This window comes from Ranitomeya imitator, chromosome 8 (genome assembly GCF_032444005.1).
Source record: "Ranitomeya imitator isolate aRanImi1 chromosome 8, aRanImi1.pri, whole genome shotgun sequence".
NCBI classification, from domain to species: domain Eukaryota; kingdom Metazoa; phylum Chordata; class Amphibia; order Anura; family Dendrobatidae; genus Ranitomeya; species Ranitomeya imitator.
This window is the reverse complement of record NC_091289.1, coordinates 36,416,170-36,436,553: the sequence shown is the minus strand read 5'-3', so window position 1 is coordinate 36,436,553 and position 20,384 is coordinate 36,416,170. Positions and strand designations below refer to the sequence as shown.

Below are 20,384 nucleotides of genomic sequence, written 5' to 3'. Positions count from 1 at the left end.
ATATGTAACCTTTTTTTTTTCTTTGCATTCACAGTTAAAAGGTTGAGGATCAGATGGCGATCCATGAAGGACCGTTTCAATAAGGGGATCCGGGCTGAGGAAGAGCGATCAAAGAGTGGTGCTGCTGCGGCCAAGTCTGTGCCATACAAATACGGCAAGGCTTTACAGTTCTTAAGACCGGTCCTTGGCCGCCGACAGTAAGTATTTTGTCCACAAACCATATTGCACAGCCACATTACAGTGCCCAGCCACATAGCCTACTGCACAGCCACATAGTACATTGCCCAGTCACGTACATTGTGCATCCACATAGTATATTGGCAGGGCACTATATCGCAGCCACATAGTACACGGTCTAGCCACGTATCCACATAGTATATTTCCCAGGCACATAGTGTATTGGCCATCCATGTAGTCAGCGTAACATATTGGCCATCCTCGTAAATTTATCTCTAGTGAAATGGTATATAGGCCATTAGTTATTTTTTGGGTTAAGCGTGAGTCCTTGTAGTCCATGACAGGTTAAGTTCTGAGTCAGGGTAGTTCTGATCGCAGGAATAATGATGAAGTCTCGATCACATGATCCTAACGTCATGGTCGTTCCTGCAATCAGATCAGCGAAATCACTGTGTATTTTTTTTTTTTTTTTTTATCTTGACATTAAATTTTAGAATATTTTTGCGGCATAGGCAGCGTCAAGAAAGAGTTTTCGATTCCAAAATTTTTTTAACCCACAGTGGTATGCGGTCAAAAGGCTTTGGCAGCGGGAATGTCCATGATTGTTATCGTCAGCCATAACGGTCAGCTGGCGATAACAATCAGCAATTTATTATAGGCCACACAGACAGAGACAGAGGATTTGTATTGTTGTGTAATGTAATGCTATTTTTATTCCAGGAGTTGGCGTATGGGATAGGTTATTAATTGAAGACTAATTTTTCCATTATCTTTTCACAGGACACACAGCAGCACCCTCGAGAGAGCTCGCCCCGCAGGAGCGGACCTTCATGAATCGCCATCTGACCCATCACAGCCCTCCCACAGCGACAGCAGGCTTGCACTGCCATCTGGAGAACTGGCAGCCGGTACATCAGGTGTTCCCCTGCCCGAGGCCTCTGGCGCACCTTCGTTTGGGAATTCCCGACAGCGCCAGCGGGCCTCGGACAGGCCAGCCATGCCCGAATTTTTGCATTTGAGCACGGTTTTCCAGAACTGTTTCAAGGCGTTGAGCGATAAAATGGACACTCGTCTGGCCAATATCGACCGGCGCCTTGAAACTATGGAATCCGAGCTCTCGAGTCCGGCCAAACATTTCTTTAGTACCATTGCTAAGGGCATGGTGGAACACCTTACGCCGGAACTCCAGATTTCGGTGATGCAGGCCTGCAACACTACCTACGTGAGGGCTCTCCAGCAGGCTCGGGTCATGCAGTCAGCGACAATGCCTGTAGTGCCGTCGCTGGCAAGCATGACTCCGACTCCTGCTGGAGAGCCACTCCAGCCACCCCACCGTGGTCCACGTGCCGAGCGATGCCACCACAGGCACCATAGCATAGTGCCGCCGACTCCTGCTCCTGCCATGCCCTCATCCTCACGTAGGCGTCATTCTGGGGGAGCTGCCGCGGGAGCAAAAAAACACAAAAAAAGGAAGAGGAGACACACTCAGGCACACACTGAGGCTCTGGCTGCTCCAGTACAGACACCAAGTGCGCGTCGGGGCTCTAGCCGCAGTAGGAGCAGCCAGGGCCAACCAAGAAAAACTCAAAGGCTTGTGTTGCCTCCTCCCTCCCCTACAGAGGTGGCGGTTTCTTCCCCAGTATACCCTGCGGAGGGTTTGGACCTGCCATCGAGCCTCCTGGACTATAGGACATCATCCTACTCTTCGCCATCATCCTCCTGTTCATCATCATCCTCCCCTTCCTCTCCCCATTCCAAACAAGACACATACCATTCCCCCATGGTGGCACAGGTTGAAACCCCCTAAGTTTATTTCCCCCTTTTTTTTTCTGTTTACCCCCAAATAAAAAATTTTGGTTTAAAAAAAACAATATTTGTTCTTATTTTCCAGAATATTTCTCGGCAAGTCACGCCGTGTGCTGTCTACACATATTATGTGCTTCAAACACCTCATATATGCAATGTCAGACACTATTTTTACAATTGTTAGTTTGCCTTTTTTTGGGTGTCTCTCATTGCTGTATGAGGTGTTCACACTTAATGCAGCAGCGAAACAGACAATGATGCAGATCACTGCAGCGTCGCTGTTTGGTCACTGGAGAGCTGTCACACAGACCGCTCTCCAGCGACCAACGATGCAGAGGCCCACGGGTAACCAGGGTAAACATCATGTTGCTAAGCGCAGGGCCACGCTTCCGATATTTACCCTGGTTACCATTGCAAAACATCGCTGTTATCGTTGCTTTTGCTGTAAAACACAAAGATACACGGTGATCAGACAAACAAGTAAATATGTTATGGTATGGTATAAAAGTGTTATTTGAATCGTTATAAAATTAGAAAATTTTTTTATTAACCCCTTCCCGACCTTTGACGCCACGTAGGCGTCATGAAAGTCGGTGCCATTCCGACCCATGACGCCTATGCGGCGTCATGGAAAGATCGCGTCCCTGCAGATCGGGTGAAAGGGTTAACTCCCATTTCACCCGATCTGCAGGGACAGGGGGAGTGGTAGTTTAGCCCAGGGGGGGTGGCTTCACCCCCTCGTGGCTACGATCGCTCTGATTGGCTGTTGAAAGTGAAACTGCCAATCAGAGCGATTTGTAATATTTCACCCATTATAACGGGTGAAATATTACAATCCAGCCATGGCCGATGCTGAAATATCATCGGCCATGGCTGGAAATACTAGTGTGCCCCCACCCCACCACTCCGATCGCCCCCCCACCCCCCCGATCTGGCCGGTACACTGCTCCGGCTCCCCTCCGTCCAGTGCTCCGCTCCCCCCCGTGCTCGTGTCCGCTCCCCCCGTGCTCCAATCACCCCCCCGTGCTCCAATCACCCCCCCTGCACTCCGATCCACCCCCCCCGTGCTCCGTTCCACCCCCCCGTGCTCCGTTCCAGCCCCCCCGTGCTCCGTTCCACGCCCCCCGCGCTCCGTTCCACCCCTCCCGCGCTCCGATTCCCCCCCCCGTGCTCCGATCCCCCCCCCGTGGTCCCCCCCCACCCTATCATACTTACCGATCCAGCCGTGGTCCCGTCCGTCTTCTCCCGGGCGCCGCCATCTTCCAAAATGGCGGGCGCATGCGCAGTGCGCCCGCCGAATCTGCCGGCCGGCAGATTCGTTCCAAAGTGCATTTTGATCACTGAGATATAATCTATCTCAGTGATCAAAATAAAAAAAATAATAAATGACCCCCCCCCTTTGTCACCCCCATAGGTAGGGACAATAAAAAAATAAAGAAATTTTTTTTTTTTCCACTAATGTTAGAATAGGGTTAGGGGTAGGGTTAGGGTTAGGGGTAGGGTTAGGGTTAGGGTTAGGGGTAGGGTTAGGGGTAGGGGTAGGGTTAGGGTTAGGGGTAGGGTTAGGGGTAGGGTTAGGGGTAGGGTTAGGGGTAGGGTTAGGGGTAGGGTTAGGGGTAGGGTTAGGGCTAGGGTTAGGGCTAGGGTTAGGAATGTGCACACGTATTCTGGTCCTCTGCGGATTTTTCCGCTGCGGATTTGATAAATCCGCAGTGCTAAACCGCTGCGGATTTATGGCGGATTTACCGCGTTTTTTTCTGCGCATTTCACTGCGGTTTTACAATTGCGATTTTCTATTGGAGCAGATGTAAAACCGCTGCGGAATCCGCACAAAGAAGTGACATGCTGCGGAATGTAAACCGCTGCGTTTCCGTGCAGTTTTTCCGCAGCATGTGTACAGCGATTTTTGTTTCCCATAGGTTTACATTGAACTGTACACTCATGGGAAACTGCTGCGGATCCGCAGCGTTTTCCGCAGCGTGTGCACATACCTTTAGAATTAGGCTATGTGCACACGGTGCGGATTTGGCTGCGGATCCGCAGCAGTGTTCCATCAGGTTTACAGTACCATGTAAACATATGAAAAACCAAATCCGCTGTGCCCATGGTGCGGAAAATACCGCGCGGGAACGCTGCGTTGTATTTTCCGCAGCATGTCAATTCTTTGTGCGGATTCCGCAGCGTTTTACACCTGTTCCTCAATAGGAATCCGCAGGTGAAATCCGCACAAAAAACACTGGAAATCCGCGGAAAATCCGCAGGTAAAACACAGTGCCTTTTACCCGCAGATTTTTCAAAAATGGTGCGGAAATATCTCACACGAATCCGCAACGTGGGCACATAGCCTTAGGGTTGTGGTTAGGGTTAGGGGTGTGTTGGGGTTAGTGTTGTGGTTAGGGGTGTGTTGGGGTTAGTGTTGTGGTTAGGGGTGTGTTGCGGTTAGGGTTGTGATTAGGGTTATGGCTACAGTTGGGATTAGGGTTAGGGGTGTGTTGGGGTTAGTGTTGGAGGTAGAATTGAGGGGTTACCACTGTTTAGGCACATCAGGGGTCTCCAAACGCAACATGGCGCCACCATTGATTCCAGCCAATCTCGTATTCAAAAAGTCAAATGGTGCTCCCTCACTTCCGAGCCCTGACGTGTGCCCAAACAGTGGTTTACCCCCACATATGGGGTACCAGCATACTCAGGACAAACTGCGCAACAATTACTGGGGTCCAATTTCTCCTGTTACCCTTGTGAATCTAAAAAAATGCTTGCTAAAACATAATTTTTGAGGAAAGAAAAATGATTTTTTATTTTCACGGCTCTGCGTTGTAAACGTCTGTGAAGCACTTGGGGGTTCAAAGTGCTCACCACATATCTAGATAAGTTCCTTGGGGGGTCTAGTTTCTAAAATGGGGTCACTTGTGGGGGGTCTCTACTGTTTAGGCACACCAGGGGCTCTGCAAACGCAACGTGACACCCGCAGACCATTCCATCAAAGTCTGCATTTCAAAAGTCACTACTTCCCTTCTGAGCCCCGACGTGTGCCCAAACAGTGGTTTACCCCCACATATGGGGTATCAGCGTACTCAGGAGAAACTGGACAACAACTTTTGGGGTCCAATTTCTCCTGTAACCCTTGGGAAAATAAAAAATTCTGGGCTAAATAATTATTTTTGAGGAAAGAAAACGTATTTATTATTTTCACGGCTCTGCATTATAAACTTCTATGAAGCACTTGGGGGTTCAAAGTGCTCACCACACATCTAGATAAGTTCCTTTCAGGGTCTAGTTTCCAAAATGGGGTCACTTGTGGGGGGTTTCTACTGTTTAGGCACATCAGGGGCTCTGCAAACGCAACGTGACGCCCGCAGAGCATTCCATCAAAGTCTGCATTTCAAAACGTCACTACTTCAATTCCAAGCCCCGGCATGTGCCCAAACAGTAGTTTACCCCCACATATGGGGTATCACCGTACTCAGGAGAAACTGGACAACAACTTTTGGGGTCAAATTTCTCCTGTTACCCTTGGGAAAATTAAAAAATTCTGGGCTAAATAATTATTTTTGAGGAAAGAAAACGTATTTATTATTTTCACGGCTCTGCATTATAAACTTCTATGAAGCACTTGGGGGTTCAAAGTGCTCACCACACATCTAGATAAGTTCCTTTGGGGGTCTAGTTTCCAAAATGGGGTCACTTGTGGGGGGTTTCTACTGTTAAGCCACATCAGGGGCTCTGCAAACGCAACGTGACGCCCACAGAGCATTCCATCAAAGTCTGCATTTCAAAACGTCACTACTTCACTTCCGAGCCCCGGCATGTGCCCAAACAGTGATTTACCCCCACATATGGGGTATCAGCGTACTCAGGAGAAACTGGACAACAACTTTTGGGGTCAAATTTCTCCTGTTACCCTTGGGAAAATAAAAAATTGCAGGCTAAAAGATCATTTTTGAGAAAATATTTTTTTTTTTTATTTTCATGGCTCTGCGTTATAAACTTCTGTGAAGCACTTGGGGGTTCAAAGTCCTCACCACACATCTAGATTAGTTCCTTTGGGGGTCTAGTTTCCAAAATGGTGTCATTTCTGGGGGATCTCCAATGTTTAAGCACACAGGGGCTCTCCAAACGTGACATGGTGTCCGCTAATGATTGGAGCTAATTTTCCATTTAAAAAGCCAAATGGCGTGCCATCCCTTCCGAGCCCTGCCGTGCGCCCAAACAGTGGTTTACCCCCACATATGGGGTATCAGCGTACTCAGGACAAACTGGACAACAATATTTGGGGTCCAATTTCTCCCATTATCCTTGGCAAAATAGGAAATTCCAGGCTAAAAAATCATTTTTGAGGAAAGAAAAATTATTTTTTATTTTCATGGCTCTGCGTTATAAACTTCTGTGAAGCACCTGGGGGTTTAAAGTGCTCAATATGCATCTAGATAAGTTCCTTGGGGGGTCTAGTTTCCAAAATGGGGTCACTTGTGGGGGAGCTCCAATGTTTAGGCACACAGGGGGCTCTCCAAACGCGACATGGTGTCCGCTAACAATTGGAGCTAATTTTCCATTCAAAAAGTCAAATGGCGCGCCTTCCCTTCCGAGCCCTGCCGTGTGCCCAAACAGTGGTTTACCCCCACATATGAGGTATCGGCGTACTCGGGAGAAATTGCCCAACAAATTTTATGATCCATTTTATCCTACTGCCCATGTGAAAATGAAAAAATTGAGGCGAAAATAATTTTTTTGTGAAAAAAAAGTACTTTTTCATTTTTACAGATCAATTTGTGAAGCACCTGAGGGTTTAAAGTGCTCACTAGGCATCTAAATAAGTTCCTTGGGGGGTCTAGTTTCCAAAATGGGGTCACTTGTGGGGGAGCGCCAATGTTTAGGCACACAGGAGCTATCCAAACGCGACATGGTGTCCGCTAACGATGGAAATAATTTTTCATTCAAAAAGTCAAATGGCGCTCCTTCCCTTCCGAGCCTTACCATGTGCCCAAACAGTGGTTTACCCCCACATGTGAGGTATTGGTGTACTCAGGAGAAATTGCCCAACACATTTTAGGATCCATTTTATCCTGTTGCCCATGTGAAAATGAAAAAATTGAGGCTAAAAGAATTTTTTTGTGAAAAAAAAGTACTTTTTCATTTTTACGGATCAATTTGTGAAGCACCTGGGGGTTCAAAGTGCTCACTATGCATCTAGATAAGTTCCTTGGGGCGTCTAGTTTCCAAAATGGGGTCATTTGTGGGGGAGCTCCAATTTTTAGGCACACGGGGGCTCTCCAAACGTGACATGGTGTCCGCTAAAGAGTGGAGCCAATTTTTGATTCAAAAAGTCAAATGGCGCTCCTTCCCTTCCAAGCCCTGCTGTGTGCCCAAACAGTGGTTTACCCCCACATATGAGGTATCAGCGTACTCAGGACAAATTGGACAACAACTTTCGTGGTTCAGTTTCTCCTTTTACCATTGGGAAAATAAAAAAATTGTTGCTAAAAGATAATTTTTGTGACTAAAAAGTTAAATGTTCATTTTTTCCTTCCATGTTGCTTCTGCTGCTGTGAAGCACCTGAAGGGTTAATAAACTTCTTGAATGTGGTTTTGAGTACCTTGAGGGGTGCAGTTTTTAGAATGGTGTCACTTTTGGGTATTTTCAGCCATATAGACCCCTCAAACTGACTTCAAATGTGAGGTGGTCCCTAAAAAAAATGGTTTTGTAAATTTCGTTGTAAAAATGACAAATCGCTGGTCAAATTTTAACCCTTATAACTTCCTAACAAAAAAAAATTTTGTTTCCAAAATTGTGCTGATGTAAAGTAAACATGTGGGAAATGTTATTTATTAACTATTTTGTGTCACATATCTCTCTGGTTTAACAGAATAAAAATTCAAAATGTGAAAATTGCGAAATTTTCAAAATTTTCGCCAAATTTCCGTGTTTATCACAAATAAATGCAGAATTTATTGACCTAAATTTACCACTAACATGAAGCCCAATATGTCACGAAAAAACAATCTCAGAACCGCTAGGATCCGTTGAAGCGTTCCTGAGTTATTACCTCATAAAGGGACACTGGTCAGAATTGCAAAAAACGGCAAGGTCTTTAAGGTCAAAATAGGCTGGGTCTTGAAGGGGTTAAACAACAACATTTTAAAAACAACGGGTTCCAGTTTTTTATAGGCACATTAAATTTGTGAACTATAGTTAGATGCCAAATTTGACATATACCGAACCAACCTAAACGGAACATTTATTGCACATTTACTGGAGAATTACTTTATTTTCATACATTGTTAGCACAGTCACAGTAGGGGTATTATTGGTGTAGTTACAATCAGAACACAGTCCAACAGTAACATTACTACACCATTTGATCTTGCCATGACACACGGCCAACATCTGACACAAAATAGGCCGCAAAACGATCACGCATCTGCGCAATTTCCACACTTGTCCTCAGAGGATGATCATGGTAATCGGGCAATGGGTTGGCTATGGGTTCATCGAGTTCCACATTTAGTCTCTCTTTGGCCATAATGAAATTGTGGAGAACCACACAAGCCTTCACCACCTCATCCACTGTTTCAAGTTAAAGATTAATGGCGGATCCTAATATCCGCCATTTGGAGACAAGGATGCCAAAGGCGCATTCTACAGTCCTTCTGGCCCTGGACAGTCTGTAATTGAAAACCCTTTTTGTGCGGTCCAAGCCCCGACTGGAGTAGGGTTTCAATAGGTTGGCAGACATTTGGAATGCCTCATCCCCAACCACAACAAATGGCATTGCAGGGCCTTCGGTGTGGGGAAGAGGTTGTGGCTGTGGGAAATTAAAATTGTTGCCATATAATTTTTGGCCCATATCCGACTCTTTAAATGTGCGCGAGTCATTTGCACGCCCAAATGCACCAATGTCCACTGCGAGAAAACGGCAGTCCGCACCGGCAATTGCCATGAGCACAGTTGAAAAGTATTTTTTGTAATTGTAGAAAAGGGATCCACTTTTCGCAGGCTTGGTAATTCGAATGTGCTTTCCATCCACTGCGCCAATACAGTTTGGAAAAGAACACACTTGCTCGAATTTCTGTGCGTTGGCCTCCCAGATTTCGCTTGTAGGGACGGGTAAAAATTCCTCCCGGAGATTATCCCACAATGCGCGGCATGTCTCAGCAATAATTCCTGAAAGAGTGGAGACTCCAATCCGGAATTGAAAATGAAGTGATCTCAACGTCTCTCCGGTAGCCAGGAAACTGCCAAGAAGATAAAGAAATTTAGATTAAAGTACATTGTAATTTATAAAAGTACATTGACCATTACAATTAAAAACAAAAAATTATAAATAAAATAAAAAGTAAATACATATCACAGTCATTCAAACAGCAACGTACCGTAGAGTCACCAGCAGCCGTTCCTCTGTGGAAATAGCTCTCCGGAGCTGCGTGTCCTGCCTGCTAATGGATCCTTCCACCCGACGCAGAAGATAGCGGAAGCTGTCCTGTGACATCCTGGTATATTCGAAATATTTTTCCCGGTTGTCATTCAGTTCGCCGAACAAGCAATGGTATGCTCCACGGCTCTCCCTGACTTCAACGATAGGGTGTATCCAAAAGCGGCGACGACTCCATCTCCGTTTTTCCCTTTCCCTTTGATTAAAACAGGCAACAGCATAGGCATGAGCCAAGGCAAATTCCATCTCCATATCCATGTAGATACTGTCCATGGTTCGCTCCATCATGAATACCAGCAAAATGGGAGGAATTCATCTCTGCCATGGTATATACACATTTTTAACACCAACCCTCTTCTAGCCATTGGTGGTCCTTATCTATTGTGTAGACACTTTTTTTTGTGGGAGGGGGATGAAGAATGACTCACTGCACTAAAAACGCATGCGTCGAAAAACGCTGCGCTTTTTGGTAAAAACGCAACTGCGTTTCAAAAAAACGCTGCGTTTTGCTGCGTTTTTGTTTGCGTTGTGGCGACGACGCTGCGGCGCACAACGCAAATGTGAACTTAGACTAACTCCTCCTCCAACCAGAATATATCTAGGGAAGCCACCCAAAAACTGGATCAGAGCTCCCCCTTCTGGTCTGGAGTCAGTGTACTTATTACCTGTTAAAGGGATCCTCCTCGCTTCCAAGCATAGCATCACCCTCCCTGTGAGGAAAGCAATACCACTGTAACAACCGGTTACCTGGGGTGTTACAAACTTCTTATTAGACAATATGTGAAAATCAGGGGGTTTGGAGACCAGGTATCTTACCATCAATGGGTTTGAGCAGATAAATGCAACTTAAAAAAACAAGAAAACAAAATCATGGTCTAAAATGTTCCAATTATGGTCCATTTACTTGTGGGCTTTTTAATTAATTGCCCACAAACCTTCTATAAAAGTTATTTATATAGTACAGCAGATTATTATTTCCAAAAAACCCTCCTCATTATTGTACGTCTTTGAAAAAAAAAACGCCCAGCATGCTGAACAGGCGCGATGAAGTAAACCAATCTGGGCCTGGATACAGGTCACCCTGCATCCGTATCTACACAATGCGCTCAGCCCCATCGTCCTCCTCCCCTCCCAAGTAATAAAATGTTTGCCTGCTATCTAGATAAACTCATCAAATATTTAGAAGCTCATGGAACCTCTCAGGCTGGGAACGATGCCAGCAGCTACAAGATGTGAGACTGCAGATATTTCTCCTCTATCCGCAAGGATAGCCAAACAAATCTACAGCTTAAAATACAAGGAAATTTTGATAGAAGGGGCTATTTTTTTTCCCCTGCCTGAGGTGGGAATGACATGTTTTCTATTTATGAACCTTGTTCTAAAGCAGCTTAATTCAGTAGCGTATCATTACACCGCAAAAGCACCAAAAGGGTTAAAGATTCCTTTTCCACTATCATACAGTCGTAGCGGAGCTTAAAGCGGATCTGTCACCAGATTTCACAATACAAACTGCGTACATTATTAAATAGATCTTAGACTCGATAAGGATGCAGTATTTACGGGGAAAATCCATATCAGAAATGGCTGAATAATCTTTCATGGAAAGTTTCTCTCTTCCTCAGTGTCCCTCCTTCCCGTTGAGTTCTCACACTGCTCAGTACAAGCTGGCTTAAAAATAAAAAAACTAACAAGGAATGGACAGGCTGTGTAATTCTTTTATTCCAAAAACAGAACTATAAAATAATTTAGACTAGAAGACTGAACTGGGACATGACTGTTACAACACTAAATGGTAATTTACTGGTATTGATTGACATAACTAATCCAATATGCATCATTATGTTCTCTGTCCTCCATAAAGGGGAATGGAAGCCAATAGGTTTGAAATCATGAAAGACACAGACTGCTGTGATCTAATAGATTAAACTCCAGGAAGTTCGCTGCGGGAAGTGGTTGCAAGATTTTTACTATTGTCCTTTACAGGGGATGAAGGGCATAAGTGATGCACCCCAAGGGAACATAACATAGCTTGCACTGGATAAAGATACAGTACTTTAGTGTTTGTTGTCTATTCATTCATGACAGAAGATCAATAACCAAAAATATATATTTTTGTTTAATGCCCAGTGTGTCAGAATCTTTTTTGAGGCATTGCCACAATTTGGGAGGAAAAAAAAAGAAAGGTCATAAACCAAGTCATGACCTCATATGGGGAAAAAAGAAAGAAAGAAAGAAAGAAAGAAAGAAAGAAAGAAAGAAAGAAAGAAAGAAAGAAAGAAAGAAAGAAAGAAAGAAAGAAAGAAAGAAAGAAAGAAAGAGAGAAAGAAAGAAAGAAAGAAAGAGAGAAAGAAAGAAAGAAAGAGAGAGAGAGAGAAAGAAAGAAAGAAAGAAAGAAAGAAAGAGAGAAAGAAAGAAAGAAAGAGAGAAAGAGAGAAAGAAAGAAAGAGAGAAAGAAAGAAAGAAAGAAAGAGAGAAAGAAAGAAAGAAAGAAAGAAAGAAAGAAAGAGAGAAAGAAAGAAAGAAAGAAAGAAAGAGAGAAAGAAATAGAGAAAGAGAGAAAGAAAGAAAGAAAGAAAGAAAGAAAGAAAGAAAGAGAGAAAGAAATAGAGAAAGAGAGAAAGAAAGAAAGAAAGAAAGAAAGAAAGAAAGAAAGAAAGAAAGAAAGAAAGAAAGAAAGAAAGAAAGAAATTAACAAAAAAAAGAAGAAAAAAAAAAGGAAAGAGTTAAGTGGGCATGGTCCTAAAATCTCTATAGGAGTCTTCAGCACCACATCCTTTTGGCTAAATAGACATCTACATACAGAGCAGAAGGGGACAAATCTGAGGAATGGAGAAGTGCAGAAACAAAGAATACTAAATCATATACAGAACACCAGGTAAAAATGGTGATATCTTGGTGCCCAGGGCCGGCTCCAGGTTTTCGTGGGCCCCGGGCGAAAAAAATCTCAGTGGGCCCCTTTAACACAAACCACAATTCATGATGCACAGATGTGGCAGAGAAATATAGGTATAGTACAATGCCAAAGATTTCACTTACGGTACTTCTTACATTACATGAGATATATCTATTGTAACTTCTACAACAACAATAGCTCAGAAACCGGACAGTATAGTCCTCCATACAGTAATATGGTCACCACATAGGGCTCCATACAGAATAATGGACCCAATATAATGTTCCACACAGTATTATGGGCACCAAATAGTGCTCTATACAAAATAATGAGCCTCATATAATGCTCTATACAGTGTAATGGGTCCTATATAATGCTCCATACAGAATAATGAGCCCCATATATTGCTCCATACAGTATTATGTGCACCAAATAGTGCTCCATACAGAATAATGAGCCCCATATAATGCTCCATACAGTGTAATGGATCCCATATAATGCTCCATTTAGAATAATGAGCCCCATATATTGCTCCATACAAAATAATGAGCCCAATATATTGCTCCATACAGCTTAATGAGCGCCGTATAATGCTGCACACAGTATTATGAGCCCCATATATTGCTCCATACAGTATATGATGGGCCCCATATATTGCTTTATACAGAATGGGCCCCATATAATTCTCCATACAGAACGGGCCCCATATGATGCTCCACATATAATGGGCCCCAAATGATGCTCCATGTATAATTGGCCCCATAAAATGCTCCATGTGTAATGGGCCCCATATACTGCTCTATATGTAATTGGCCACATAAGATGCTCCATATGTAATTGGCCCCATATGTAACTGGAGCCCTTAGGAGGCTCCATATGTAATTGGCCCCATAAGATGCTCCATATGTAATTAACCCCATAAGATACTCTAAACATTTTTTAAAAATGAAACACCCCTCCTCGCTGGACTCCTCAGCGTCACCGTATTCCAGCTCTCTGCACTGTGACTGCTCAGGCAGAGGGTGCACAGACGTGATGTCATCGGGCCCTCTGACATGAACGTCACAGTCAGAGGACATGGAAGACACTGCAGCGGTGGAGCAGGGAGAGGTAAGTATCACAAGTTCCGGAGCACAGGCACCAGGCCCCCATACCGTGTCGGTGTTCCAGACTGCAAGTGGGCCCCCCTGCCTGCTCAGGGCCCCGGCACTTGCCCAGGTGCTGACGCCGGCCCTGTTGGTGCCACACATCAGGACACCTTCAGAAGGCATACAATGTAATCTATACAAGTTTAAAATATACAATATATATTGTGCGTAAATATTACAATACACACAGTGTGTGATAGAAGTATTAAACAAGTCACCAATTTTCAAAGCACATATATTTCTAAAAGGTTCTATTGACATGAAATTTTCACCAGATGTTGGTAACAACCCATCCTAACCCACACAGGCAAAGAAATCAAACCATAGACCGAAAATGAAGTTATGAGTAACAATGAGAACTGACACAGAAAGTATTGAACACATTAAGAGAGGTGCAAAAAGCCATGGAAAGTCCTGACACCAGCTGAAATCTATCAGTAATTAGAAAAGAATCCTGCCACTTAGTGACAAATAATATCAGCTGGTTCAACTGATGGCCTATAAAAAGGTGTTAAACCAGTGAGCTGTCTCAAGACCTTCACAACCTTATTTTTGCCAACAAACTGATAGCAATGGTTATATTAGAGTTCCTAAACAACTGAAGACTCTAGTGAGCACAGTTGTGGCCATAATTCGAAAGTGGAAAGAACATTATTTCTCTAGAAACCGGCCATTAACAGGTGCTCCTTGCAAGATTTCAGACAAAGGAGTGAAAATAATTATCAGAAGAGTTGTCCAAGAGCCAAAGGCCACCACCTATGGAGAGCTATAGAATGACCTGGAATCAGAAGGTATAATTGATTAAAACAAAATTAACTAATGCACTCAGCCTCCATGGCCTGTATGAACGCTCAGCACGCAAGACTTCATTGCTGAACAAAAACCATGTTCAAGTGCATTTAACCCCTTTCCAACATCGAGGGTAATGGTACGCCGATGTCGGACACCCTCCCTTTGATGTGCGCTCCAGAGCTGAGCCCACATCTTTTTTTTATCGGCACATGTCAGCATATTATGAACAGCCGACATGTGCCCGCAACAGCCATGGGTGGAACTGCGATCCACTCGCGGCTGTTAACCCGTTAAGTGCTGTTGTAAACTGACAGCGGTATTTAACACTTGCTTCCGGCAAGCGCACCGGAAATCCCAACCATCAGCTCCCATGTCACATGACTGCGGGTCGCCGATGGGTTGACTTGATAACCAGAGGTCTCCAGCAGGCCTCTATGGCTGTCACTGCGGAAATGCTATGAGCGCCGCCCGGTAGACGGCGCTCATAGCAAGTCAGCAATCCTGCTACATACAGGCGATCTGATCAGAACGGGCATCATTGTCTTCATGTTCGATTTGTCCGAGGGCGAAGAGGAAGTCTGGGCTGCAGCTGATCTCGGACTTGCTCTTACTGCTCAATTCGACAGGAGGTGGGGACAGTGACGCCAACGGTGATTGGTCACCAGCGTCAAAACAACACGGGAGCCCGGGCAGACTCCACAGGAACGGAGCCTGGACGGGAGGCGAGTATAGGCTTTATTATTTTATGGAGGCCAAACGAGGGGTATGACAAGAAGTGTCCAAGTAGTGGACAACTAACTACTTTAACATATAAATATCAAAACAACATATAATAATATATTTTTTATATATTTTGTTGAAAAATATGTAAAAAAATAAACTTGTCACAAACAGAACATGTTTCTCCCCACCATCTGTACTGAAAACACATTTGTAAAACAGTTTATGATATGTCAATCAGCAGGTAATATTGGGACCAGAGTCACGCCGAGATGATTCATAATGCAAGTTTTCTGAGTCATCTCCAGATGAAGCATTCTGCTGTTGGCGAGAGATGCCGAGGTGCCATTTCAGTTACTCAGCCCCGGGTAAAACCATACCAATCAAGCAGCGGGGTCTCCTTCCAAAAACTCATCCTCAAATGCCTCCAGCAAAGATATGAACTGAATCTTGTGCTCATCCCCAACGCACCAATGTCCTGATGAGAACATCAGCAATTCTACATAACAGTCAGAGAAGCTGAAAAGTCATTACTGCAGTTCCAAGGTGGACGGCAATGAATGTTTTTTGCATTGTTAACATTGATTTGGCTGGAAGATGAAGGAGAGTTTACATGGCAGAGTGATCTTAAGAGCAGAGGTTCTAAAGTGGTCTCAGAAGAAAAGTTTGCAGGCCGCTTCATTGTGACAGTGTGTAATGTGCTCACAATCGTGACTCTCCTGTGTTTACTCATACGGAAAAAATTATAATTTTTCTTCTGCAAATTACATTTACAAGACCAAATTCAGCTATGTGGATGATCGGTATGGAATCAGATCCTTTTTTGAGCACCCAAACCACCCTTGAATAGTTGACTTTCAATGAAAATACAAAAGTGATTAGGGATCTAAATGGGAACTTTTCCTCTTGTGGAGAGTATCAATTCAGAGTAAAGAGACTTAAAGGCAATGCAATGCTACTCAGGGAATTTCAATATGCAAATAGCCTCTTTAAAGAGGAAGAGAACTTGATCTCTAGCGCTCACCTATTGGATGTAGAAATCAATATCGATCCTTTAACAAGCCTTTCCACATGACTCAAGATGAGAAGCCAAGCCAAAAACTCCATTTGCAGACACGTGTTTTAAAATTTGGCTAGGGAAGAGGCCTCTGAGTGGGGATACAAGGTGGATTGTTTCTCCTTGAGGAGAGATTGTTACATTCAATAGTTGGCACTAAAGTTCCTTCCAGTCCTCATTCTCTTTGAGAATTTAAATATGCCAATAGCTTCCTCAGAGAAACACTGCATGACCTATAAGTCTCCTTACATCGGCTCGGCATTCTTCACAAGGAGAAACGTTCCCCCTTAGACCATCAGTCAGAGGCCTAGCCAAATAATACTTTCTTCTGTGCACTGAGGAGGGGAAAACACCCCGAAACACTGACTGCAAATGGAGTTTCTGGTTTGGCTTCTTGTGCTATGTTATGTGGCAAGACTCTTTAAAAGTCGATGTTGACTTTTAAGATTGCAACAGCCAATAGGTGGCATTAGAAATCAAGTCCTCTTCCTCTCTGAAGAGGAGATTTGTATTGAAGAGACTAGTACATTCCAAGATATTTTGTACAAGGACAGTCCGTCTAAGTGATCTGAACAGCCCAGTCCCTACGACCTCCGTTTTTTCCATGAACTGAACCGCACACGGCGTGCACACCGATGTCATCTGTGTGTGGTCATTTGATTTTCACAGGCCCATAGACTTGCATGGGTAATTTTGATCCATGACACAAAAATTATCAAACAGAAAAAACACGTCTGTATGTTTGTTTTTTTCAAATCACGAACATGTGAACAGCTCCATAGATAATAATGGATGCGTGCTCCATATGTGATCAACATCGATAGAACACAGCCGTAAAACATGGACGTCTGAATGAAGCCAATTGCTACTTGTGCTTTGGGAGACTGAACATCACTGAAAAACACAGACCTATAATTTCTATTTTATTACATCCATATATTTGTATTCAGTAATGTAATTAGTCACGTTGTAATAAAGCAAAATCATTGCAGGTAATTTAACAACATTTGTCCATATAGAGATAAAATCCATGTAAACGTCCATCTGCAGGAAGGAAATCGATAGGCTGCTCGGCTAGAAGCTATCCGTGCCGTGGTGGAGTGTCACTGTACTGGGCATGCCTAATGTACACTGCTCAAAAAAACTAAAGGAAACTAAAATCCCACATCCTAGATATCACTGAATCAAATATTCCAGTAAAAAATCTTTATTCATTACATAGTGGAATGCCTTGAAAACAATAAAGCATAAAAATGATCAATGCAAATTAAAGTTAACACGCCATGGAGGTCTGAATTTGGAATGATACTCAAAATCAATGTGGAAAATCAAATTACAGGCTGATCAAACTTCAGTGGAAATGCCTCAAGACAAGGAAATGATGCTCAGTAGTGTGCGTGGCCTCCACGTGCCTGAATGACCTCCCTACAATGCTTGGACGTGGTCATGATGAGGCGGTGGATGTTCTCCTGAGGGATGACTGTATATATCTCTCACCCCTAGAGGTACAGTAGCATGATGCTGTGTATATACAGACTTGTGGTACAATGTGGCGTTGGTGGATGGAATGAAACATCATGTCCCAGATGTGTTCGATTGGATTCAGGTCTGGGGAACAGGCGGCCCAGTCCACAGCATCAATGCCTTCATTATGCAGCAACTGCTGACACACTTCAGCCACATGAGGTCTAACATTGTCATGCATCAGAAGGAATCCAGGGTCCACTGCACCTGCATATGGTCTCACAATGGGTCTGAGGATCTCATCATGGCAGTCATATACCTCTCGTTAGCACATGGAGGGCTGTGCGGCCCTCCAAAGAAATGCCTCCCCACAGCATTACTGACCCACTGCCGAACTGTTCATGCTGGAGGATGTTGCAAGCAGCAGGCCTCCACGGTGTCTCCAGACTCGGTCACGTCTGTCACATGTGCTTAGCGTGAACCTGCTTTCATCTGTGAAGAGCACAGGATGCTCAATGTCGAATCTTCAAATCTTGATGTTCTCTTGCAAATGCCAATATCCCTGCACGGGTTGGGCTGTAAACACAACATCCACTTGTGGTCGTCGGGCCCTCACACCACCTTCATGCATGTTAGTGACCTGCTGGAGGTCATTTTGCAGGGTTGTGGCACTGCTCCTTCTTGTACAAAAGAACAGGTAGCGGTCCTGCTGCTGGGTTGCTGCCCTTCTACGGCCCCTCCACATCTCCTGGTGTACTGGCCTGTCTCTTGGTATCTGGTCCATGCTATGGACACTATGCTGATGGACACAGCTACCCTTCTTGCCACAGCTCACCTTGATGTGCCATCCTGGATGAGCTGCACTACCTCGGCAACTTCTGTGGATTGTACAGTAGACACCGCATCATGTTACTGAACCTCTAGGGGCGAGAGTTATAACAAAATGTAAAACAAACAGCCAAAAAAGATGAGAACAGAGAAATGGTCTGTGGTCACCCCCTGCAGAACCACTCCTTTATTGCGGTTGTCTTGCTTATTGCCTATCATCTCTACCTGTTTTCTGTTCCATTTGCAGAACAGCAGGAGAAATTGATTCACAATCAGAGTTGCTTCATTACTGGACAGGTTGGTTTCACAGGAGTGTGACTGACTTGGAGTTACTTTGTGCTATTTAAGTGTTCCTTTTATTTTTTTGAGCAGTATATTAAGGTGGAGGACCCCTAAAATATCAGCAGCAGCTCCCTGTCAGCCAAGGTGTTCAGACATGGAAGATTTTTCAGCAGCAGGGCAGTCCTTTAGGGACATAAATGGCACTTACATGGCATAAGCAGTGTCAGGGGTACAGCTACATGTGGGGGGCTGGCAGAGCGTGCGCTCATGTTTTGGATGTCAGGTGAACCAAGAAGCCCCTTTGCTTTAGACAAATTATCCAGATACTGGGCAAGGACAGCAAACGGAATTCTTGCCCAAGTAGAAATCTGCTGGAAACTGCACCATTAATATTAGATCGGTGGCATCCATCTCTGAGCAGCCACACCGATTAACTTTTTAAAAAGGTATTGGCGCTTGTGCGCTTAGATTTTTGGCCTTCGGCTGGTTCGTTTTGTCTATACCGGACTGTACTTTGAAAAATCCTCAACACAACTTGTATAGGACTTAGCTTCAACACCATGTGCCGCCCTTCCCAAAAAGGATAATGTAGGAACAAGGCATCAAATCGACTGCAAACAGTTAAGAGGCCGCAGAGCTTACACAAGTACTACGGCCCATTAAGGAAGCTCATCATCCAAGGCTTGAATCTGAACAATTCCAAACTTAAAGGCTCCGTCATTCTTCAGCAATCTTCTGCTGTTGGCTCTGTAGAGCTTCACTTGCCCTCCCTGGGTCCAGCAGTCAGTCTACATCACTGCCCTGGTCTCTGTTTGTTTGTGACGGGGTCAACAGGACACGACTGCAGGCAATTACTGATCTTGGAGGCTCTGCTGAACTAGTCTGCACAAGTTGCTGAGATCAGTGATTGACTGCAGTGCTGTTGAATGATTCTTGAAAAAAGATAAATATTGGAAGCATAGCACCTCTTAATTTTTAGGCCCGGCACGACATCGTTGCAGCATGTTGCATGCGCAACGTTGCACTGAACGAACTAATCAGTAGAAGCACTGAGGGTGCAAGCAGGTAGATGGAGGTTTTCATTCGGTGGCCACAAACTAATGATACGGTTACTTCATGCCGGTTATAAATGGTGTAGAGTTTATGGAAGTGCTAGTGTTCTCACGTGAAGGCTTCTAATATGGATTAGGCTAGGTTTCATCATCTCTGTGGTTCATGTGTAAAGGGCACGCATGACATTTCTAGTCATTGTCCAAGGGCATGCAGAAGAATTTTCCACCAACGTTCCACACATTTCTAATGACAACCAGATCTTATAAGTCATAAATCACCAAACCCCCCATGGAGATTACAGATATCTGGGGTCAGTTACGTGCAGCGGGTATAATTCTAAATTCACACAGCCGGCAAAAAAATTCAAGAAATCGGTGGCATAACGCTGCATTGAAGCCTGTGTGTCCCAATGCAACATCTCAGCTAAATAATATTTTATAATGAAACCTTACATTGACTACGTAAAGGAGGCTACATACAGGACACCGGCTTATAAAGACCGGTCAGTGATATTATACAGCAAGTCTCCATTGTAAGCACATAGAATGTGTCCAGGAGCTAGAAACTAGAAGACCAGAGTCTGTACCAATGTTTCCAAGAGACTCAGCAATTATGACATTTATAAACTACAAACGAACACCCAGATTTGTTTTGGATAATATTAAAGGGGGTTTGATATCTCAATCTACCAGTATAAACAAAGCACATATCCTTGTAGGGAATATATTCCCTTT

General features: G+C 44.2%; 2 protein-coding genes across 4 annotated transcripts in view; one reads left to right on the top strand and one right to left on the bottom strand.

Moving 5' to 3' along the window:
- Positions 1-20,384, bottom strand: part of WNK2 (WNK lysine deficient protein kinase 2) — a 171,206-nt gene that overhangs the window by 124,379 nt on the left and 26,443 nt on the right. The gene's annotated exons all lie outside the window — the stretch shown is intronic.
- LOC138647427 (uncharacterized) overlaps positions 1-20,384 on the top strand; it is a 65,019-nt gene that overhangs the window by 20,387 nt on the left and 24,248 nt on the right. Inside the window, exons 4-5 of the mRNA XM_069736416.1 lie at positions 35-197; positions 958-1,085. Of these exons, the coding sequence (XP_069592517.1) occupies positions 35-197; positions 958-1,085 (291 nt within the window). The remainder of the gene's footprint in view (positions 1-34; positions 198-957; positions 1,086-20,384) is intronic.